We start from the raw sequence: 24,412 nt of genomic DNA on the forward strand, positions 1-24,412 counted from the left end.
TTTATTCCCCCTTCCCCAATGTTTTTTTTTTTTTAAATTAAAAAAAAAAGCTTAATCCCCAAATCCCCAACATTTCCACAGTAAGAGTTCTTGATATGAAAATGTGGACCTCTTATTTCCCACTGCATTTTTTGAAAAGTATATCATTGCATCTGTTACTTCTAAAATGTGCCTCTTCCCAATTAAAAACTAGAAGATGGCAGAAAATAGTTTGAAAAGTCTTGTAAAACATATAAGTATAGTCACGTATGGTGATGTTCAAAAATGTCATTTATTTTCCTATACTTTGAGTGCTCTGTCATAAGGTAGGTAACACGCTTCATCAGTTTTTTAAAGTTGTTTTTTGGCCTTTAAGAATTGTTCCACTTCTGTTCATTTCACTCTCCATCAATTCATTTTATTCAGAATTCTTTGAAATCATCTTTTTGATAATTTGAGAGCATAATAATAGAATGTTCATCCATATCCTAATAGATGGATACCCCTCCCTTAAATTTAGATTTGTTTTCCCTCTATTACCCCCTTTTTATTCTTTCCTTCACTATCTAGAAGTCTGTTTTCCTTGGGATTTTTATCCTCTCTTCTACCATCATTCCTGCTTATTTCCCTACTGAATTTTATGTAGTTTTATACTAAACTGTGTGTGTGTGTGTAACCTTTTTTTTTTTGTCTGTTTCTCATAAAAAATATTCGCTTCCTCTATCTCTCTCTTTATGTATATTGTTCTTATGAAATAGTTCCATCCCCTTCTTCCTTTCTTATCAGAGTATTTATTTTAGCTCCCTTTTCTTTCTTCAGATTCTCACTATAACTGTCTACTCCTAGGACTTCTATTTTTCTATTTTCTATTATTTCTATATTTCTGTTATTAAGCCCCTACCAATCTCTGTACTGAGTGCTAGGGATACAAAGAAAGACAAAAGATAATCATTGTCTGCTCTCAAGATGCATATAATGGAGGAAATAACATATATGTACAGACAAGCAATATACAGGATACATAAAAAATAATCAGTTGCAAGAAGACACTGAGATTAAGAGGGATTGGGAAAAGTGAGATTTTCATTAGGGACTTGAAGAAAGCTAGGGAAAGTGGTAGGTGAAGATGAAGGCATGGGGGACAGCTGATGAAAATGCCAAGAGCCTAGAGCGGAATGTCTTGTTCATAGAATCACAAGGCCAGTTTCATTGCATCAGAGTATCAGGGTGTGTGAGAGGTAGGGGATGCTGAAAGAAGAAGGAAGATTGGAAATGGCAGAAAGGTGAAGTTAAAAGGAGCTTTGATGCCAGACAGGATTTTGTATTTGATCTTGGAGGTGATGGGGAGTTACTGATTGGGGCTGCTGATGGTGACATGGTTGGATTCGCATTTTAGGAAAATTGCTGTGGTGGCTAAGTGGAGATTGGAGTTGAATGGGGAGACTTGAGTTAGACACAAACACCAAGAGACATTGAGGGAGCCATGGCACTGTCAGAGAAAAGAAGAGAGCATTTTGGAAAGAAGAAATTAACTGCATAGAGAGAGTAGAGAAGAGGGCCTCTGGCCTGATCCAAAGGAAGAGTCAGTAAAAGAGACACAGAGGGAAGTGGCCGGGTAAGTAGGAAGAGAATCTGGTTAAAGTAGTGTACTAAAAGCCAGAGAGAGGAAAGTATAGAGGAGAAGAGGATGGTCAACAATGACTACAGCTCTTACTTCTCCCTCCCACCCTCCCAAAGACATTATGATTCTGAAGGGATACTTGTTTATTCTCCCTATATTTAAATATTAACACTGCATTCTTTGTTTTCTCAGATAAATTTACCTTTCTAGATTTCTCTTGACTCTTGTTTGTAATTCAGAAGTCCTATTCAGATATGATCTTTTCATCAGAAATACTTTTTTTTTTAAAAGTCAGTTCTGCTTTGTTTATCTTATCTGCTAAATATTCATTTTATTTTCAATTTTATCTATCTTTTGATTTCCAAGATTTTTTTTTTTTTAATGGTATGTTAGGGGGTTTTTAATTGGATTTTTAAAATCAACAAGTCTTTATAAAGTACCTCCTTTGTTCCAAGCATTGTTTTAAGTACAGGGCACGTGAGGGCAAAAAAATGAAACCATCTCTGTTGGTAAGGAAATTGCATTCCATTGGGAAAGACGATAAATTCATATGTGTACACACACACACACGTATGTATATACACACAGAATAAATACAAATATAAACAAAAAGATGTTCAGCTTTGCCAGTAAATTATTCTTAGTTGTAAGTCAGTGTCTTTTATTTAGCTTTTGGAATATTGTATTCCAGAATCTCCTTTCATATAGAAGCTATCAGATGATTCTGACAGCAGTCCCTTGATATTCAAACTGCATTCTGGATGCTTGCAGTGTTGTTGGGTTTTTTCCTTTGTTGTGGGAGTTCTCAATTTTGGCTACAACATACCTTGGACTTTTCTTCTTTTGTGGTTTCTTCCAGGAGGTGATAAGTAGATTCTTTTTATCTTCAATTTGGTCTTTGGTTTCAGTAGATCTGGGCAGTTTTAATTTGAGATTTCTTGAAATTTAATGTTCAGGCTTTTTTTTAAGTCATAGTTTTTCAAGAAATCCAATTCTTAAATTATTTCTCTTTGACCTGTTTTCCAGGTCATTTGTTTTGTTTTAATCTCAAATATCTTAAATTTTATTTTTTTTCAATCTTTTGTTCTAATATTTCCTGTTGTCTCATGGAATAATTGATTTCTGTTTCGTCTATTCTAGTTTTCAGGGAGTCCATTACTTAGGTAAGGTTTACCACTTTCTCTTCTAAGCTTTTTATTCTTCTTCCAATTATTTCTGCCAGAGCTCTTATTTCATTGTGAACAGATCACTCAGCAGGGGCAGCAAGGTAAGCAGCATTATATCAGTTCAAGGTCTTGCATCCTTTCAGAATTTAACTGTGTCTTTAAATACCCATGATATTTAAAAAAAAAAAAAAAGGAGGATGCCAGAGAGATGCTGCTTATGAATGCTATATTATTATATTCAGGCAAGTTAATAGCACTTGTCCATGTGTCTATGCTTTAAAAAGTAATTAACAGATCAAAATAAGTTAAATATATCTTTCTTGTCATCGTCTTTTAAGTTTTACAGAAATTAGTGAAGTGTTGGTCAATCTGTGTCTTTTGGTTTGCATGCCTGTGTTTTCTAACTTTTAGATATGACATCTATAATTTGGGATATAGGAAAAGGAAATTAGCTTGAAGTCCCCATTAGTTAATATGGAAAGAAAGCATAAAATGTATTATGTTTTATAAAAGAGTAATCAAATTCTCATAAAAGTTAATAACTTAGAAAATGTTAATAACTCATTAGTTTCCAATTAATTTTCAGAATCTAGAAGTTTGAGGTAATACGCTATAAAAGGACAGGAAACTGTCGGGATTATTTTAAAATATTTATTGATTTAGAAATATTGATCAGTTATGTCATGTTTACTGTCTAGGATATAGTATAATAATATAATTTATGTAATCATAGCTAACTTATACATAGCACTCTAATGTTTGCAAGACTTTTTGCATATTTAATTTCTTGATCCTTATAACCATTCTCTGTGGAAGGTGCAAATATCCCCATTTTACAGAGAGGAAACTGAGATAAAGAGAACTTAACTTACTTGCCCTGGGCTCTGTACTATTAAATATCTAAGGCAAGATTTGGATTTAAAGCTTACTAATCTAAGTCCCAGATCACCTAGCTACCTTAGTTATACTGTCATTTAGAATTAATGCTGTTTTGTTCTCTGTTTTTTTTTTTAATAGAAAAAATGAATGCACCAAATCAGCTTCCTCACAAAGACATTTGCAAAACAGTAGAGAATGTGGAAGAACACAGTTATAAGCAAGAAAAAAAGATCCGAGCCACTCTTAGAACAACAGAACGGGATCACAAAAAAAATGTACAGTGTTCGTTCATGTTAGACGCAGTGGGGGGGTCTTTGCCAAAAAAGCCAATTCCGGATGTTGATCTCAATAAGCCTTACCTCAGCCTTGGCTGTAGCAATGCTAAGCTTCCGGTTTCTATGCCTATACCTATAGCCAGAACTGCACGCCAGACTTCCAGGACTGATTGTCCTTTGGAACGCTTAAAATTCTTTGAAACTTTACGACTTCTGCTAAAGCTTACCTCAGTCTCAAAGAAAAAAGACAGGGAGCAGAGAGGGCAGGAAAACACTTCTGCTTTCTGGTTTAACCGATCCAATGAACTCATTTGGCTGGAATTACAAGCCTGGCATGCCGGACGGACCATTAATGACCAGGACCTTTTTTTATATACTGCCCGTCAAGCCATCCCCGATATTATCAATGAAATCCTCACATTCAAAGTAGATTATGGGAGTTTTGCCTGTGTGAGAAATGGAGCTAGTTTTAATGGTACTTCAGTGGAAGGACAGAGCAGAGCACCCCCAGGAGCCAATGCTGTGGGTTATTCAAACTATCACGAACATCTCCAACGCCAGCGGGTCTCCTTTGAACAGGTAAAGCGGATAATGGAGCAGCTTGAATACATAGAAGCACTTTATCCCTCTTTGCAGGCTCTTCAAAAGGACTATGAAAAATATGCTGCAAAAGATTTCCAAGACAGGGTGCAGGCACTCTGTCTGTGGCTAAACATTACAAAAGACTTAAATCAGAAACTAAGGATTATGGGAACTGTTTTGGGCATCAAAAATTTATCTGACATTGGCTGGCCAGTGTTTGAAATACCGTCTCCCCGACCTTCCAAAGGAAATGAGCCCGAGGAGGAGGGGAGTGACACAGAAGGGGAAGTGAAGGAACTGGAAACTACCACCGATGAAAGTGAAGAAGAACACGTTCTAGATCAGGGTGTCAAAGACTTCAGGCGGGCCATAGAGAGCAGTTTGGACCTCCAGCCCCAGGACCATTTTTCAAGGAAGTTTGACAGACTGGAGTCTGAAGATGAATCTATTGGCTGGGGAGCATCCGAGTACAGTGCTGAAACAGGCTATAGTAGATACTGTCTGACTTCTATATATAGACCATTTGTAGACAAAGCTCTCAAACAGATGGGTTTGAGAAAATTAATTGTAAGACTTCACAAGCTAATGGATGGTTCTTTACAAAGGGCCCGTATAGCACTGGTTAAGAGTGATCATCCATTGGAGGTAGGTTTCTGGTGGACACTAAAAAAGAGGTGATAGTTTTCTTAATTTTCACGTTTCAATTCAATTGTATGTTAATTTAGTATTTATCTCTTCATAGTAATATCTTCTCATATTGTTTCTATAATCACTAGTTGTCTTTTCAGTTTAAAAGGTTTTTTTTTTTTTAAGTGGATAATTTAAATGAAATTTAAATACCTTATTTTTGTTTGGTAAAAATCAGATGAAATAATTGATCTATAAGGACATTAAGCAAAGTACAAGGTGTACTTAAGGGGGTAGAAATCAAGAATTCAAATGTAACCTGAAGGAGAGACAAAATAAAAATAACATGAAAAGAGATGAAAATGAGTGGAGGTCTCAGAGTTGACAGAAAACTTATTTTGAGATAACATGACATCACTTCTGCTAAAAGAGGCAGAGCTCATAGATTTAAAGTAGAAGGGACCTTAGAGGAAATGGAGACCAAAAACGATTTAGTGATTTGTCCAGAGTGACACATGAGGAAGAGAGAGAGATCAAGAGGTGAAAGTCAGGTGCTGTGACTCAGTCTCCAGTCTTTCCCTTGATTGTTGGTTGACATGCTGTTGAATTAAACAAGGATGGCATATAAGACATTGGAAATAAAACTTCTTGTGTTGTCTACCTAAGACTAAAAAGAATTGGGATTGTAAAGGAGGGCCTGTGGGGAAAGTTAAATAACCTTATCTTTGAAGAGGAGCAAGGGCCAACATGTATAATTGTGTATACTACATATACACAGACATAATGTGCTCAAAGTGGTGGTAGTGGTGATGATGATGAAACTATTTATGCACACAGAGAAGGTGTGATCCGGATAGGAACCCACATTTTTTAATTCATATCCCCATTCTGAAGTATGAAATACCAGATTTATTGATATAAACTTGTCACCTATATTTTATTACTATTTTCATGTGAAAAATTAAAAGATGATATAAACCTAAGTATTTAGCATCTAAGAACTTCTTTAAGCTTAGGGTGATAGAATTGAATGAACTGAGGAGATGTGAAATCACTACTCCTGGAAATCTTTAAAAAGTTTGTCCTAATATTTGTAGGTATTTTAGGGACATAGAGCTCTGAGGCTCTTTCACCTGCATTATTATATTAGTAGAGTGGGGAGAGTTGTTTGTTTTTGTAATATAAATCAATTTGGTAATGAACTTCTAAGATGAATCTGCATAACAGATAACTTGATTTTCAATAAGTTTATATTATGTACATAGTACAGTTTTTAAAATGTATTTATGTGCCTAAGGCCATAGTAAAGGAGCATATGTGGGTTTATCTTTTTTTTAATTGAAGTGAGGGATTATATACAATTGATCTAGTATGTGAGTCACTGAGATCTTTCTTGTGCCATGTATGCACAAAGAAGGAATGACATTAATTTTTAATTGAAGCTTAATTAAATTAGATAAAAGTTTAGGAAATATAGTATAATACTCTGTTCTTTAATTATAACATTCAAAGTTTATAAAACATCTTACATTCATGATCTTCAGTTGACCCTCATGACAATTAGTTATTGCAGGTTTTAGTAACTCCATTTTATAGATGAAACTGAGGCTCAGAAAAGAAGTGACTTATCCAAGACAACTTGGCTATTAAGTGGAAGAGGTGATTTTTGAAGCAGGTCTTTCTGACTATTGGCCTAAACTATAATTCATGACTATCCTTGATGTGGGACTGCTGGTGGTATAACTGTGTCCAAACTTTTCCCTCCTCCCCCCAAACCTGCTTCCAAATCCTGATTTCACCTTTACTAATAGATCTAGGATAAGAAGAAATGGGGACAGTTGAAAGAGGACTGGATTTGGAATCAGAAAACTTGGATTCAAATTCCTTTTTGACCACTTTTACTGTCTTTGTTGCCTTGGACAACTTTATGTGAGATGAAGGATTTGGACAAGATGAACTTAGAGGTTCCTTTCTTTCTTTCTTCCTTTTTAATTAATTAATTTGTTTATTTTAATAGCTTTTTGTTTACAAGTTATATGGGTAATTTTACAGCATTGACAATTGCCAAACCTTTTGTTCTAATTTTTCCCCTCCTTCCCCCCACCCCCTCCCTTGGATGGCAGGATGACCAGTAGATGTTAAATATATTAAAGTATAAATTAGATACACAATAAGTATACATGACCAAACCGTTGTTTTGCTGTACAAAAAGAATCAAACTCTGAAATATTGTACAATTAGCTTGTGAAGGAAATCCAAAATGCGGGCAAGCAAAAATATAGGGATTGGGAATTCAGTATAATGGTTCTTAGTCATCTCCCAGAGTTTTTTCGCTGGGTGTAGCTGATTCAGTTCATTACTGCTCCATTGGAACTGATTTGGTTCATCTCATTGCTGAGGAGGGCCAGGTCCATCAGAATTGATCATCATACAGTATTGTTGTTGAAGTATATAATGGCCCTGCTTGTTTCACTCAGCATCAGTTCATATAAGTCTCTCCAGGCTTTTCTGAAATCATCCTGCTGGTAATTTCTTACCGAACAATAATATTCCATAATATTCATATACCACAATTTATTCAGCCATTCTCCAATTGTTGGACATCTACTCAGTTTCTAGTTTCTGGCCACTACAAAGAGACCTGCCACAAACATTTTGGCACATACAGGTCCCTTTCCCTTCTTTAAGATCTCCTTGGGATAAAAGCCCAGTAGTAACACTGCTGGATCAAAGGGTATGCACAGTTTGATAACTTTTTGAGCATAGTTCCAGATTGCTCTCTAGAATGGTTGCATATATTCACAATTCCACCAACAATGTATCAGTGTCCCTGTTTTCCCACGACCTCTAAGGAGGACCCTTTCAAGTCTATATCAATGGTACCATGAATTTAAGTCATTACCTATGGTGCTGATTTATTGTGAGCAAATAACTTTGTGAACTGTGTAGCCTTTTATGAATGTGAGCTTCTGTCCTCTTCCTCATTAACAGTTTATATCTGTAAAGGAATAAAAAGGGAAGTCTATTAGATTCATTTTCTAATTCACATGATTATTATTGTGGTCAAATGAGCCAGTGTATTCATCAGGTCTTGTAAACTATAAAGCACAATATAAATGCTAGCTCTTATTGCAACATAGAAAGCATGAAGAAATGTTACTTTAACTCAGCCACTTTAAGTGCATTGGGGAATTTGGGGAATTTTAAGATTTCTTTGGTAAGTAATTTTTTTAAATAGACAGTCATTGGATGGATTCAAAATATGTTTTGGCAAAAGCCAAGTATCTATAGATATAATATCCCAAATATTTAATAAAATTAATGTCACAAAAAAAATGTATTTTATGGTACATATAATATACAACTTTAAGGGCATCTTTCTTATGTTGTGAAGAAATCATAGTAGATTTATACATACTATAATTTTATGATTAGCATTGTTATCATTAATATTTTCAGTTGCTTGTTTTTCAAAAAAGCATTCAAAACCATTATATTGTAGAGTTAGCATGTTTTTAATTAAGAGAATTTACGTTAGGACCAGAGTTTAAATCCTTCTCCTTATACTGAAAATGATTTGATGTTTCTTCATCTGTAAAATGGGGATGATCTTCAGAACACCTACTTTCCACAAGGTTGGTGTGAAGTTTAAATGAGATCATGAATATAAATTGCTTTTTAGTCTTTAAAAGTGCTACAAAAATATCATTTGTCATTGTTCGAATGTAAGCACTGGGAAGGGAGACAGAGTCTTGGCTTTGTTTTTTAACTTGTTATCTCTAATTTATATCAGAGCTGTCTGTACTTAGTAGACAATTTGTTGAATTCAGTTATTGAATTTCTGACTCTCCTTGCCCCCCAGGTACTTTATTTGGAACTAGTTTTTAATCTCATACCTAAAATATAATTCATCCCATCATCACAACAGCTACTTACTTCCAAAAGTGTCACAGAAAAATGAAAAAGTTATTTCTAAACTATTCTCCCTTTGCAACCTGTGATTTAGATCTTTGTACTACTAGGGACAAAACTTAAATAATTGGGCTTCTAATCACCAGATCTCTATATCTCAGCATCTGATAGACAGAAGTTGTGATTTTTTACTTATTCTGTATTTATTTTGAAGGAAAAAAATGATTAGTCTTATTTCATTTTAAAGTTTCATAGATCCTTAATTTCCTTTCCTCTTTTAATCTTTTTAGGAAAAAACACAACAACAATCCCCAAACTACTCTTTCATATCAAGTATTTCCCCTGTGAAATCAGAGTGGCAGTATAAATTTATCACTATATTCCAAGGAGTAATATATTCCATTCTTGTCCTAACCACAGTTTTGGCAATTTCTTGTGGACAATCTTAATCTTGTTTAATTTTACTTTTGTTACAGTTTTCTGAGTTCCCAGATCCTATGTTGTGTTCAGATTATATACAGTTGTCAAATACAACACCTTCATCAGAACAAAAGTGCAGCACAGTGTCATGGGAAGAGCTGAAATCTATGGATTTGCCATCATTTGAGCCTGCATTTTTGGTCCTTTGTCGAGTGCTTCTTAATGTTATCCATGAGTGTCTCAAATTAAGATTGGAACAGAGACCTGCTGGGGAACCATCTCTCTTGAGTATTAAGCAGGTTTGCATTTAAAACTATCAATTTTTTAAAGTAATTGATATGTTATTTTGTTTGGTTATTAATTTTTTGTGAAGACAAGTCTATAGTTCTGTGTTTTAGAACTGTTAATTGATAAAAATAAATGGTTATTCATCATACAATCATATTTCAGTATAATAAGAGATGGTCTTAATAAAATTTGATAGGTTTGTGAAAAATTTGTTGGTTGTGTTACTATTTAGTAAAAAGCACTTTTCTTAGGGTCTGGAGAATTTCCATTTGTAGAGTGAATGAAACAGTGGTGAAGAAAATTGGAAAAGAAATAAAAATGTAGGTTTTCATTACTCTCTACTCAGTGTTTGGATTTGCTATATTTTGGTACTCCCTTTTTTATCTGCTTATCACTAGGTTGTAATGCTAGTCCTATGAATAGCAGATCAAGAAGGTATTGTTAGAGAACAAAATTCAGATTTCTCTGACAGTTTTAAGATATGAGAATGACCTAGCAATAAAGTATCTAACCAGATTCATTAAAAAACACATTTGTTCATGGATTTGCTGATATAAACAAGATGGCTGGGAGTGTTTTAGAGGCATTTGGGTGAAACATTGGGTAGAGTAGTAGATCTGGAATCAGGAAGATTTAGTTTTAAACCCTGCCTCATATACTTAATAGCAGTTTGACCCTAATCAAGTCACTTAAGTTCTCTCAGCCTTAGTTTCCTTACCTGTAAAATGAGGATAATAATAGCTCCCACTTCCTAGGGTTGTTATGAGAACCAAATGAGATAATATTTGTTAAATTAACTATTGAAATGAAAATAAATTTTCAGTAAAGAGAAGATAATGGGATCTTCAAGCTATAGATAGTATACTTGACTTTGATTCTTGGCAGAGTTGTGGAATTTAAAAGCTGGTTAATGAATACCTAGAAAGGAAATGATAATTACAGAGAGCCATCATTGCTTTATCAAGAAATACTTTGGCAGTTGCTTTACTAGTAAACCAGGGAAATGCTTTAGATAATGGTTTGCTTCCATTTCAGGAAAGTATTCAATACAATCTCTCATGCTATTCTCATGGAAAAGGAGAAAGTGGGCTGAACTATAGTTTGGAAGGTAGATTGTGAATTGTTTTATCAGCCAGACCAAAGAAAATTCTTTAATGGTTTGATTTCCACAAAGGAGATCATGAGGCATTTGAGTTATCTTTGCTTTGTGGGATACTGTTTTAACATTGTGGTCAGTCAATCAATAAATATTTATTAAGTGCCTGCTATGTGCCAGCCATTCTGTGCTAAGCACTGATCAATAACTTAGATATTATTTTTTATCAAATATATAGGTGACACAAAGCTGGGAGGAATAGCTAACACAAGGGACGACTGGATCTGGACAGAATTGGTTGAAATCTGTTAATAGAGATAAAGACAAGTCTAACACGGATTCAAAATCATTAATTTCACAAGTATAACAGAGCAGGAATAGCATGACTATATTTTTTCTGAAAAAGATCTGAGACTTTTTATGCCTGCAAACTCAACATAAGTCAGTGGTATGATATGGTAGCCAAAAGATCTAGTGTAATACTAGACTATGTTAAGATAAACAGCTCCCAAGGATAACGTGGTGATAGTCCTTTTGTACTCTACTGCACCTGGAGTCAGAATACATCTATAGTATTATGTTTAGTTCTGGATTCTTCTAATAGGCTGAAGACCCTCTAAGATAGGGATTCATAACCTGGAATTTGAAACACACACACACACACACACACACACACACACACACACACACACGTAGATGGATAGATTTCAATAATTGTTTTCCTTTGTAAATTTATGCCCCTTGTCTTAGTCATTTAAAAATTATGTTTTCATCAGACTGTCCATGATGCCCCCAAAAGTTATAGAGATAGGTAGCCAGGATGGTAAATTGGAGCCACTCATTGCAGCAGTTTGAATCGGGACTATTTTTTGTACCTATTGTGAATGCCCCAACCAACTTAGATGTAAAAAAAAAAAAAAAAATTATAGAAAGTAGAAGCAAAGACAAGATAAGGTGGGAGCTTCTCATCTGAAGAGAGGAAAGAGGAGAAAGTCCACACTTAGGAGTTGTGTCCAAACTAGATTTATTAACGAATATTAAAGCCAGCTGGAAATAAGAAGGATGCTGGTACTCTAATTCTGGGTCTAGATTGGGGTGATGAGATAGCAGTTTCCTTATACATAAAGACCTCCCACTTATGATATGTAGTAGATATTTTACCTCATTTTTGAGGACTCCAAAGTGGTAAATAGTGGTGAAGTTCAAAGTATTATGTGTCACTTCTACTTTCAGAGCTGTTTTTTGGATTTTTAAAATTATTTTTATTGTTTGAGGGGGCAAATAAAGGCAGAAGGAGAGTGGTTCAAGAATTTGGCTCAGCCCAAAGCTAATTGGAGCCTAATTTTCATGATTTTGATGGTTGAGAGCTTACACACAGATCTGAGTTTGCCACCTGCCTCTAAATGAATCTCTAGGCTCTAAAACATTTTTGGTCACAAGGTCACATTAATTTTTAATTTGTTCACTGGAGTACTTCTGATGATTATTTCATATATTATGATGCATTGGAAGAGATTTGCCTGCAGGAAATTGCCCAGGCTAGAATAGGTCCTTATACAAATGAAAGGCCTTGCTTTCATTCCTTTTAAGGATTGTTTAAAGACACTGGAGTTGATTATCCTGGAAAAGAGAATCCTTGCAGGCAACTGGCATCTGTAAGCTGATTTCTAGCATTTGAAGAGCTGCCTTATGGAAGGATTTACTTGTTTTCTTTGGCCCTGGGAGGGTAGAGTGAGCAGTATCATGTAGGTCAGGAGGCAGAGGTAAGCTTAATAATGTAAGGGTAGACTTGCTAGCAGTCAACGTTCCTAAAGGCATGGGAATCGTACTCATCAAAAGCTTTAAGTCAAAGACTAGATAACTATATTCTTTTTGAAGTGTCAACTATGCTAGCTTTGAACTATTGAGATTCTCTTCCATTGCTAAAATTGTGTGATTTTGTGTATCACACCTGCCTGACTTATAGCTTGGAATCACAAGGTTCTTCATTTAGTCACTTCCTTTGTGACTGTTCTTGATTCTCATATATATATATATATTTTGCTCTTCTCAAATTTTATTTTCTTGTGTTCCTCTGGTAGAATGTTAGCTCATTTATACACAGGGACCATTTGTATGTCTATGTATGTCTGTGTCCCTAGAATCTAGCATACTATCTTTCATAGACTTACTACAGACTTTTAAAATACTTGTTAAATGAATGAATGGAAGTGATAGGCCATAAAATATGTTGTAAAGGAAGGAAGTTAAAAATTCAAGGGCTAAACCATAGTCTTATATGAGAGAGTTGGGAGGGTACTTTACTGACTATCCAAATGCTAGCATGAAGATAGAAATCAAGGCATGAAAAGAAGAAGAGCAGGATCAGAGAGGTTACTAAATTTAAAAGACCTTGAGTGGTTTGTGCTCCTTGACTTCTAGCTATACAGATAGTCATTTTGAAGTGTTTTGTGTGTTTTATTGAATTTCCCCTTGTCTCCTTTCTTTCTAACCCACTCCCTATACATTTAACAATTAACCCCCTGCTGATAGCTTAGCAAAGTAGAAAGTAGTTTTTCTTCTTAGATTCAGTGTATTGGGTATTCCTGGGGGATTTATGATTGTGGAAATCAACTGGAAGAGTTGTGGGTAATGTTCTGTAGATCCTCCGAAAGTGAGCTAAAAGAACTTGAAACAATAAGAGCCCAGTAGAGATTAAATAGTGTCGATTTGTACTCGACCAGATCTAGCATAGTTTCATGACTGTCTTCTTCAGTAGTGAGTGGTGGCAGTAGTAAGGGTGATTTACTGAAGAATGGAATTAAACTGGGGCATTTGAAATTAGAAAACAGCAACAAACTTTCATAAATTAAGAAAGTGTTATGTTTCATCATGCTAAGATATTTTATACATAATCATAACTTAATGTGTAATTTAAATTTGTATAAGCTCTCTGACCAAGGTTCTTTAGTTATTTGTGGGGCTAAACATTAATAAAATAGGTTATATATGATCTGTCACCTCTGTCTTTCCTTACACATATTGTACTCATTCCAGTAATAATCCTTTTCCCCTTTCCCCACTCTTAAAATCCTTTCCTCTATTTAAGGCTCTGCTAAGTGGCACCTCCAGCATGAAGTCTTTTGTGAGCTCCCTTTTTTGCCAACTTCCCCTGCCCCAGAAGTTTTTGTATTGAACAAAAAGTATTTTGTACTTTTCTAGGTATATATTGTTTTACCCCAGAAGAACTTAAGCATTTTCAGAACAAAGACTTGTTTTGTATTTCTGATATATGTTACAGTACCTGGCACATAGTCGTGTTAAATGTTTGTTGAATTAATTAAATTGTTAAAGAATTCAATAAGAACAGATTAAATGATAAATTATATAACTCTAATGTGTTTGTTTTCTTATAGCTGGTAAGAGAGTGTAAAGAGGTTCTGAAGGGTGGCCTGTTAATGAAGCAATATTACCAATTTATGCTTCATGAAGTATTAGATGATTTGGAAAAGATTGACTGCAATATAGACTCTTTTGAAGAGGACCTGCACAAAATGTTGATGGTAAGGACCAGCAATGAGAAAAACAGTTATCGTGCTTTGGTTTGGTTTATTCTGTATGATAAATCTGTAACAGTTAATTTGGTTTTCTTGTCCTTTAGAGGAGGTATCAAACTTGTGTTGTTTGCCTTCAGAGAGTAGGAATAGGTAGAATGATGGGTAGAGGTTGCAAGGAAGCCAATTTAAGTTTTATATAAAGAAAACTTTCTTAACAGAGTTATTTACCAGGAGAGAGTGGACTCCTTTACTTTATGGGTTTTCAAGTAAAAGCTAGATGGCTATTTGTTAGGTAAGTGTAAAGGAGGCTTTTAGGTACAGTTGTTGTGGTATACATTCTTCTTCCTTCTCCCCCTCCCCAGGCCCATTTTTATGTGACAGGAAATCTTATATCAGTTTAAATAACCTATAATTCCATTGGGGGCAGAATAGCCTAAGGCACATGCTACTTTTGTCTTGCTCAGAAATACTCTCCTTCCATTTACTTACCTAGCTGTATCTTAACCTTCATTCCTCAATTCATATCCCACCCCATCTACAGGGAGTGAGCCATATCTAATGGGCCACAGTGCTTTCTTTTTAAAATTTAAATCCTGTGTACTCTTTAAAATTCAAGGTGTTGTGGAAATGGATCTATTAGATACAATGTTAAAGAATAGTTAATTCCAGGTTTATGAAAAACTTTGACTTTAAAAAGTTGTTATAAAAATGAACACATTATTTAATAAGTTTCTTTCATCAGAGCTAAGATTAAACTAGCATTTAAAAAAACATTCTTATTCATCACACTTTTTTTGCTAAAAGTTTTAATAATAGCTAGCTATCATATGTCACATTATTAGTTTTATTTCATTTGAGCTCATAACAACCCTAAGAAACAGATGCTATTAATTTTCCCATTTTACAAGTAAAGAAAACTGAGGCAGAAGTTAAAGTAATTTGGCTGGGGTCCCAGACCTTGTAAATGTCTGAGACTAGATTTGTTTCCAGGTCTAGTTCTGTATCTATCATACCACCTAGATCTTTGTTTAAAGAATTTTTTTATTTCATAAAAATGTGAGGAATATAGTTTTCTTTTAGCTTTTGTTCAGCAGAGAATAATATAACTAAAAATCAAAGAATTTATGTGACAAGGAAAGGATTTAGAAGAGAGGCAATTGAACATAGATTAAAAAAACAGGTTAAAATCCTGGCTCTATGACCATGGGCAGTTTAGTTTAAACTTTGTCAGTTGGGGTTGACTGAAAAAAAGTATGCTATGTAAACATAAATTCAATATTATTGGACAGTGAGTTGCAGTGAATATGAGAATTCACAGAACTGTAAGAAGACATGTATAAAGGGATATAAGATAAGCATAGCCAAGAGAACAATGAAAACAAAGACTACACTAACATGAATTTTCTAAATGAAATGGAAATCATTCATAGTCATTAAATGAAAATCAGTAGGCACTGTGCAAAGTGCTTGGGGTACTAAGAAAGACAAAAACAATTTCACAAAACTTGGATTCTAATAGGGAATATATATATTTACATACATGTGTGTGTGTATATATGATAATTATTGATATTTTTCAGTTGATTTTTTTTCTATATAATGTTGGTTTACATACTATGACAAAGACAGCTACTATTGCTGTGTATATTTTTTACCCCCAATTCTCAGATTTCTTGAAAATTGTTTGATTTTAGTAATTAATTTGAATTTTGGCAGGATTTAATGTAATACACATTTATTTGAGAAAATGGAAACACAAAAACATACAAAAATTTTTTAAAATACTGAGATAGTATACAAATTGAAAATTACTTTATAAATAAAATTTTTAGTATGGCCATGTGGGTGTAGCAGGAGGTTGATAGTAAGCAGTTGTTATAAATTATGCCTTCATTTTCATTTTTGTGTTTGCATCTCCAGTACCTAGCAAAGAACCTGGCATATAGTAGATATTTAATAAATGTTTCTTGAATTTAGTTGATTTAAGTTTCTTGTTTATTCATAGTTTATTGTTTGATTCATTAGAGGATTAACACACAAGTGAATTTGATCAGTGATTAAAGGTTTAACCTTTTGGTTTTGACAATTAAAATTTTCCATCAAATGTAGTTAAAAAATGTATTCTATTTAAAAGAAGGCAGGGAAGTATGTAATACATTTTAGACTTCCATCAGATATGATATAAAGATTTTTCATAAATTCTTTTGGCCTTATTTCATACAAGGCCAATTTAAATGAACTATGCACATCTCTGCCTTCTTACATAGGATGCAAAACATAATTTAAATGTTTTAGAGGATTCTTTGTAATCATTATAATTGTCACTTTTTGCATTGTGCCAAATAAATAGTACAATGATACTGTCAGAGCATATTGAGGTGTACAAATATTTTTTTAATAGTGCTTAGTGACTTTAGACTTGATTTTTTGTTGTCATCATTTTTTTTGGTGTTTTCCCTCATTATTAACTTTTTCTTGCTGCAGTCAGTGTTGTTAACCTACTTTTAATTTGAATTTCCTAAATTTATTCACTTGAAAGCTTATGCTTTTCTCTTTTTCTTTCTCTTATGTTTACATTTAAAGGTGTATTTTGATTACATGAGAAGTTGGATCAAAATGTTACAGCAGTTACCTCAAGCATCTCATAGTTTAAAAAATCTATTAGAAGAAGAATGGAATTTCACCAAAGAAATAACTCATTACATAAGAGGAGGAGAAGCACAGGCTGGAAAATTGTTTTGGTAGGATTTACTATTCTTTTGCATCTAATCATCTTAATAACTTTCTTAATCTTATACTGTCAGTTTGTCTGGAAGTATTTGTATTTTATAAAGTTTCAGGTTTTAGTTATTGAAGTTATAAATAATGAAGTCAGTTCCCTACACTGAAGGCTCATAGAAACCAGAGAAATTGGCCTATACAAGTTTATACAGAAGGGGATTTCGTTGGCCAGTGTGAAATAGCATCTTGGTTACCTGCCTTTCTCCTGCTTTATATAGGGGAAGTAGAATCTTAAGTTAGTACATTCCTAGGTTTTCTTATATAGAACCTGAGATGTCTATTCTCAGTTTCCAGTATCTTAGGAAATAACTTATTAAGGCTTCTGCTTAGAAATGAGTGCTTCTCTTTGCACTGTTGCCCCATGAAAGTTCCACATAAAGAGAGAGGACTGGGAGAGAATCAGAAGAGGAATTTTATTTCTTTTCTAGCTGGGAAACACTTGTTATCTACCCAAGCAAAAGGCAAAATTGAGCATCATTATTAGTAACTTTTATTCTTAAACTTAACTCAATATTGAGATCAGTTTTTGCGTAGAAGTTAATATATTCATAGGGATTGGCAAATAAATAAGGGTAATTTTACTCCTTAGTTTTATTTCTCTTTTTTCTATTATGTTCTTTTAGTGACATTGCAGGAATGCTGCTGAAATCTACTGGAGGATTTTTAGATTGTGGCCTGCAGGAAAGCTGTGCTGAATTCTGGACTAGTGCTGATGATAGCACTGCTTCAGATGAAATCAGGTCAAACTGCTATCTCCTTTTTTCAACTTAATTCACTCTTTTGCATTTTAGCTCATTCATGAACATAAAATACGTGAAGCACACATTAATTCAATTAGGATAATAACATGGGATAAATTACAATGATTAATAAACTTTATTTTTTCTAGCATTTTATAGTTTTCCTAAATTTTCCATTTATTTAGAAACTAAAAGTTACCAGCACCTCATATACTATCTGTGCAACCTACTTTCCCTAGATCTTAGTTTCAGCCTAGATGACCCTAGATTTCCCTTCCAGCTCTAGATTTTCTGGTCCTAGGACCCTCAAGGAAGTATTGTACATTTTTTAAAAAATTATTGAGTTTTGCCTTTCTCATGTTTTCTTATTTATGGTTTTGAGAGACATTTTATTTATAGGTGACCTGGGATATTAATTGAAAAATCAATATCTTTTAGTTTAAAGATACACTTAGAAAATATTAATTGAAAAGTTAAAGGTAGATAGAATTAATTCTGTTTATACATTTTTCTCAGGAAAGAGAAAAAGTTGTTTCCATGTAAGTTTTGGAAAAAGTTTTTGGTCTTTTGAGTCTCAATCTTTATAGATTGATTAGGGTTAAATAAAAGTCCCATGTTCCTAAAACTTTCAGCGATCTGATCTTAAAACTGTTTAGAAAGTAATGTTTTTCACTAATGTGTGAGAAAATACATTAAAAAAAAAGCAAGTTTTATAATGTATCTGATCATTACTGCTTTTTATGATCAGTCTAAATTTATTTTGATAGAAGTAGCATTTGTTTATATGTGTTTCTTTTTTTAAGTCCCTGAGGCATACATTAATTCATAGGATTTCAATCAACTTTACAGGAGATCTGTCATAGAGACCAGCAGAGCCCTGAAGGAGCTCTTTCATGAAGCTAGGGAAAGGGCTTCCAAAGCACTTGGCTTTGCTAAAATGCTAAGAAAGGTGAGCTGATGATGGTGATTAAGCTTGGTTTCTATTGCTTATATTTTTGTAAATCTTTAAAGAACCATTCAACTCAGTAAAAATATATATTTTTTTATTTTAAACTATAATCCTAGGATCTGGAAATAGCAGCAGAATTCACAGTATCAGCACCAGTACAAGACCTTCTGGATATGTTGAAATCAAAACAATATGTTAAGGTAAAATTATTTAAAATAATATCATTGAAATGTAGACATGTCATTTGGCATTCTGACAAGTGTCAAATTTGGACTATAGCCACATGTAATCTGCAAAACTCCTAAGTGCTTCAAACCAAATTAAAATGTAATTGGAAATGTTTAACAAAAAAAAATACAAACATAGTATCACATATATAATATTAACTTGTGGTTTTCTAAGTTAATAGGTATCCACAGGGATCTCTTCCTATTTGAGTTTGATGTTTGGTGGCATCAAATATATTTGATGCCACCAAACATCAAACTCAAATAGGAAGAGATCCCTGTGGATACCTATTAACTTAGAAAACCACAAGTTAATATTATATATGTGATACTATATATATAAAATCTTGTATGTATTTAAATATGTTAAAATATATTCTCATTTCAAGAGCAAGAGAAGTTTTAGCAAAGAAATATAGACATGCCAAAACAAAATCAAACAACCTCCTAGAAGAAATGTATGTGCTGAAATTAGGGTTGGAAGACCTGTGTTTAGATTATACTTCTGCCTTTTACCACTTTTGTAATTGTGGACAGTTCATTTAAGCTCTTAGAGGGCCTTTATTCTGTAGAGTTAAAAAATTAGACTGAATGACTTTTGGAGACTGGCTAAAACTACCCAGATAGGAGCCAGAAATGCTGCTTGAAAAATTAAAGGGACAAAGAATTTGCTTCCTGGGATTGTCTATAATAGGGCCTTTTCCTCACCCTGTTCATTTACATGGTAAAATGGAAGAGATAGAGAATTCAAATATCTGAGATCTTCAGACTCCAAGCTGTGTGGTAATTATTGGGCATTAAGTTAATTATTGGTAGGTTAATAGTTTAGTCTTCAGAAAAAAATGAATAATCTACATATATTATGGCAATGTGTCTAAACAAAGGACCAAGACCCTTGACCAGGAAGAGGAATCCAAAGAACAGACTAAGCTTGAAGGCAGCATGTAGCTGAGAGGATCTTAGTCTTGATTAAAAAGAAACCTGAAGCTGAGAATCTTGAGAGGTCTCTGTATCCAACTGCCATGTTGAGCCAGACATGCTTTTTCTTTCCTGGATGCTCATTCCTAGTATATAGCCAGTTGAAGGAAGCTACTCCTCACTTATGTGGTGAGAGAACACAAGAAACAGTGTAGCTAAATGTTAGGCGATCTGGGCTCGTTCCATTCTGTACAGGTCTTTAAAAAAAATACATTAGTCTATCTTCTTAAAGCTTTTTGCCATCAATATTACCCCTTTTCATTTTTATTAATACTGTTTTAAACTAACTTTTAAAAAAATCATTGAACAGTTATTGCTATTATGCATAAAGCTAATTAGTGCTAATTAGACACTAAAGACATTTTATTATATAAATGCTTCCCTTGATTAGACTTCACAAATGCTTATCTATAAAATGGGTATAATAATAGTTCCTAACTCCTAGGGTTATTGTGAGGATAAAATGAGATAATTCATATAGAATGCTTTGCAAACCTTAAAGCCTCTATAAATGCTAGATGTTATTAATTTTTTAGTCTGTTGTGCAAAATTTATTTGCATACTTTAGTTTGAGGACTATATATATATATATATATTCATTGAGTTATGTAATCATAATTAAAATGGAATAGTTGTGTTCATAATAATAAGGTAGTTTCTAACATTATAATTTTATTTTCCCTTTTTTGTACTTTTGTCCTTATGATAACTGTAAAAATTATAGTTAAGTACATTCAGTTTTTGATTAGCCTATAAAATGATTGTATGGCATTTTTCTTAGTTTGCTCAGAGCTTTTATCTTTTGATTATTCTACTCTACAACAGTCTATAGAAGAGAATCTCACATTGTTCAGATACTCTGTTGCATAGTCATTGAGTGCCTTGTTACGTAATACATACAACACTATTTTCTGGATGAACAGTATATATTCATGAGAGGTTATTGGTTAAAATAAAGTTTGGGAGTCATCTGTGAATTCACTTGGCTTTGTTCATCAATCTCTGATAAAAGTACATCATTGGAGATTTAGGAAATAAAAGTTGGTGTTAGCTTGTGTTTTAAAAAGAAAATCGTTCATCTGTGTATATGATACTCAATTATTACCAAGCTGAGCATGCATTTGTGCTTAGCTCGAAAGAACAGACCAACTAGCACATTATTTCTTGCAGATAAGAATGGAATTAAATATTGTATGTCTTATATTTATAGGTAGAATTATAAGACATTATGGGCTGCATAGAAAATTAAATTTATGTAGTAAAACCTTGGCTGTTCAGAACTCTTGGGCCTATGAGTAGTTCTGGTTAGCCAAGTTTTCCAGAGCTGTTATGGATTCTGTCATTATCTTTGGCTGGCATCAGCTTGTCTATTCTTTGCTCTTGCTGCTGATAATCCTCTGTTTTGTGATGCCTTTTCTTTATTCTTGTCTCTTATGTTGCCTTTCATTCCTCACTCCCTATACTACACGTCTTAGTCTTTAGGAGGAAAAGGCCGGCCTTTTTATAGACCAACTCCATTCAGTGAGGGCGTTTCCTTTCCTTCCCCACGTTGGAGCAGACCTGACATAGCAGAGCAGTTACAGTACTCAGTGTTATGCCTCCTTTTGGGATATGTATTTTTTTTGGCTAGGTGTTCAGAAGCACGTTCCCCACCAGAGAGATTCTGGAGACATTGTTCTGAGGATTTCTAAATCCAGAGTCATTGTGTAAGCACCAAATTTCTAAAATGGTTCTTTCCAGAAAGCTGAGGTTTTATTGTCCTTAAAACAGAAGAACTATAAAGTCATATAATTGCTTAAAGAACCAGTCTAATAATAAACACAATCAACTTGAAAACCAGAGGTTGTTCATAGAGAAGAAGAGGTAGGAAGATACAGTATTACTATTAGGGAATTAAAGCAAATCAAAAGCATGTGGATGTATATTTGTATACACTATATATATATATATATATATATATATATATATATGTGTGTGTGTGTGTATGTGTGTATATATATATATATGTGTGTATGTGTGTGTATATATATATATATATGTATATGCATGCATTTATTACATGTAACCCAATGTGTGTGTGTATGTATATATATATGTATGTATATGTATATGCATGCATTTATTACATGTAACCCAATGTGTGTGTATGTATGTATGTGTGTGTGTGTGTGTATATATATATATATATATATATATGTATATGCATGCATTTATTACATGTAACCCAATGTCTTTATCCAAAAGAAACCTATTCAGATATGATATATAAATGACATTACAATTCCAAAATTCATTAATTTAAAGTTATGTCTGATTGGCAAAAATGTTTTTGTGCTTGTGAGTACATATATACACATAATTTACATGAGTTGATAAAATTTCTGTGGTATTTGATTTGTACTTAATAGTTTGCTCAGTACCTTATGTTATTAATAGTAATCTTAAATACAGTAGTAGAGTCTTGTGTGTGCTGACAAATAATTAACTGACTCTTTTTTAAAAATTTAGGCTGGACATAATGTAAAGTATTAACATTTTGTGCATTATATTCTTGAGTCTAGACAATCAAAAATAAGAAACAAGAAATCAAGCCCTGACTTGTAGCATTTGCCAATTTTTAAGATGTAAGTTATGCTCACACTGTAAACTTAACAAGGAGACTGGCTCTAGATCAACCCTGAGTAGAGTCATTGTGTTCTGTACTTGGGGGGTGGTCATTTTTATTCTGACTAGCTCTATTACACAGTTCATTAAAACAATATCTTGATATAAATACAAAAAAAAAAAAAGAGTTTTGTGGCTGTTGCAGAAAGTAAACCTTGATGTTATCACAAAATTTTTTAAAATGTTACAGGGTTACTAATTTTAAGTTATTTTGACTACCTTTTTGGGCATTCTATATTCATAGAAATTATTAATGTAATTTAAATTAACCATAGTATACTTTGATTTTATAATGTTAATTTTAATGTTGTCTTTGAATGACATTGGAGTAATGTGATTTTTGTCATTGATAGTAAGGTAGTAAGCAGTTATTACACACACAATTTGTGCTTTATTGTGACAAAATTTTTAAAGTTCTAAAGAAAAATAATTTATATTACCGTCCTTGGAATATGAACTATATTGAAAACAAGTCAGTAAGAAGGTATTAAAATTTATTCTCCTAAGGGATGATGTCTCTAAGGGAAGACATTTTTGGGGACATTTAAAAAAAAAAAAAACTAATCTATTTTCATTTGCAATATATGCTTCTGAAAACTGGGTGTTATATACATTATGTTTCTTTATTAAAAAGTCAAATTTATTTGCTTTCCAGGTGCAAATTCCTGGATTGGAAAATTTGCAATTATTTGTTCCACATACTCTCGCTGGGGAGAAATGTGTTATTTTGCAACTACTGAATGCAGCTGCAGGAAAGGACTGTTCGAAAGATTCAGATGATGTAATAATTGAAGCTTATTTACTGATGACCAAGCATGGTGATCGAGATCATGAGTTAGATGACCACTGGAGTACATGGGAAGGGACGCCTGTAAAAATAGTGCCTCAGGTGGAAACAGTTGACACACTTAGAAGTATGCAGGTATGACAATATTCATTGTGTAATTTCTGAAAATACATCCTGATTTTTGTTGTGCAAAGTTGTATATGTGATGGGGAGTAATGTGGAGATTCAAATTTGGAAGGTGGGGTTTGATTTAGGCTAGTTGGTTCATATTTCATTTTAATAGAGGGAAATCACTGATAGCTTCTGAAAGGGAGTTATGTGGTCAGACAAATACAGTGGAATAAATACTTTGGCAGGAGCGTGAAAAATCAATGGTAGAAGGAGGGAGAATAATAAGATTGTTGCTGTAATTTAAGGAGATAATAAAAACTTGAACTAAGATGATAGTAGAAATTAAAAAGAAGGGATGGGATCAAGAGATGTTATTGACATGGAATCCCATCCTATTGAATGTGGGAAAGGAGAAAGAATCAAAGATGACATCTGGGTTTCAAGTCTCAGTAACTGGAAAGTTTAGCTATATCATCAAAAGAAATGGGAAATTAGGAAGAAAGGCTGGTTTGGGGATAAAGTCAGGAATTCCATTTCAGACTTCTTTTATTTGAAGATTTGTTTTAACATAAAGACAAAAAGATCCAGTAGGCATTTGGAGACAGAACTCACTAAGTAGTATGCCGTGTAAAGGTTGAAAAGAAAGAAAAAAGATCTAGAAGCAATCTACAAAGAAAGATAATAAGGCATGAGTTTTAATTGCCAGAAGGTGAGTACTGAGAGAAAAGAAGAGAATTGAGAACAGTGTTAGGAGGATGATCTGACTTAGGAATAGAAGAAGGAAGAATAAATAC

At 33.5% G+C, this 24,412-nt stretch overlaps 1 protein-coding gene across 11 annotated transcripts in view; it reads left to right on the forward strand.

Moving 5' to 3' along the window:
* Positions 1 to 24,412, forward strand: part of MAP3K4 (mitogen-activated protein kinase kinase kinase 4) — a 126,237-nt gene that overhangs the window by 64,621 nt on the left and 37,204 nt on the right. For 10 of the 11 annotated variants that reach the window (XM_051998058.1, XM_051998062.1, XM_051998065.1 and 7 more), the window contains exons 3-10: positions 3,784 to 5,147; positions 9,518 to 9,760; positions 14,241 to 14,387; positions 16,965 to 17,122; positions 17,786 to 17,902; positions 18,752 to 18,851; positions 18,968 to 19,051; positions 23,376 to 23,642. In XM_051998058.1, coding sequence (XP_051854018.1) covers positions 3,784 to 5,147; positions 9,518 to 9,760; positions 14,241 to 14,387; positions 16,965 to 17,122; positions 17,786 to 17,902; positions 18,752 to 18,851; positions 18,968 to 19,051; positions 23,376 to 23,642 — 2,480 coding nt within the window. Of the gene's footprint in view, positions 1 to 2,740; positions 2,764 to 3,783; positions 5,148 to 9,517; positions 9,761 to 14,240; positions 14,388 to 16,964; positions 17,123 to 17,785; positions 17,903 to 18,751; positions 18,852 to 18,967; positions 19,052 to 23,375; positions 23,643 to 24,412 lie in introns of all 11 variants that reach the window. The other variant, XM_051998069.1, reaches the window with a different exon arrangement.

This window comes from Antechinus flavipes, chromosome 4 (genome assembly GCF_016432865.1).
Source record: "Antechinus flavipes isolate AdamAnt ecotype Samford, QLD, Australia chromosome 4, AdamAnt_v2, whole genome shotgun sequence".
Lineage (NCBI taxonomy): Eukaryota > Metazoa > Chordata > Mammalia > Dasyuromorphia > Dasyuridae > Antechinus > Antechinus flavipes.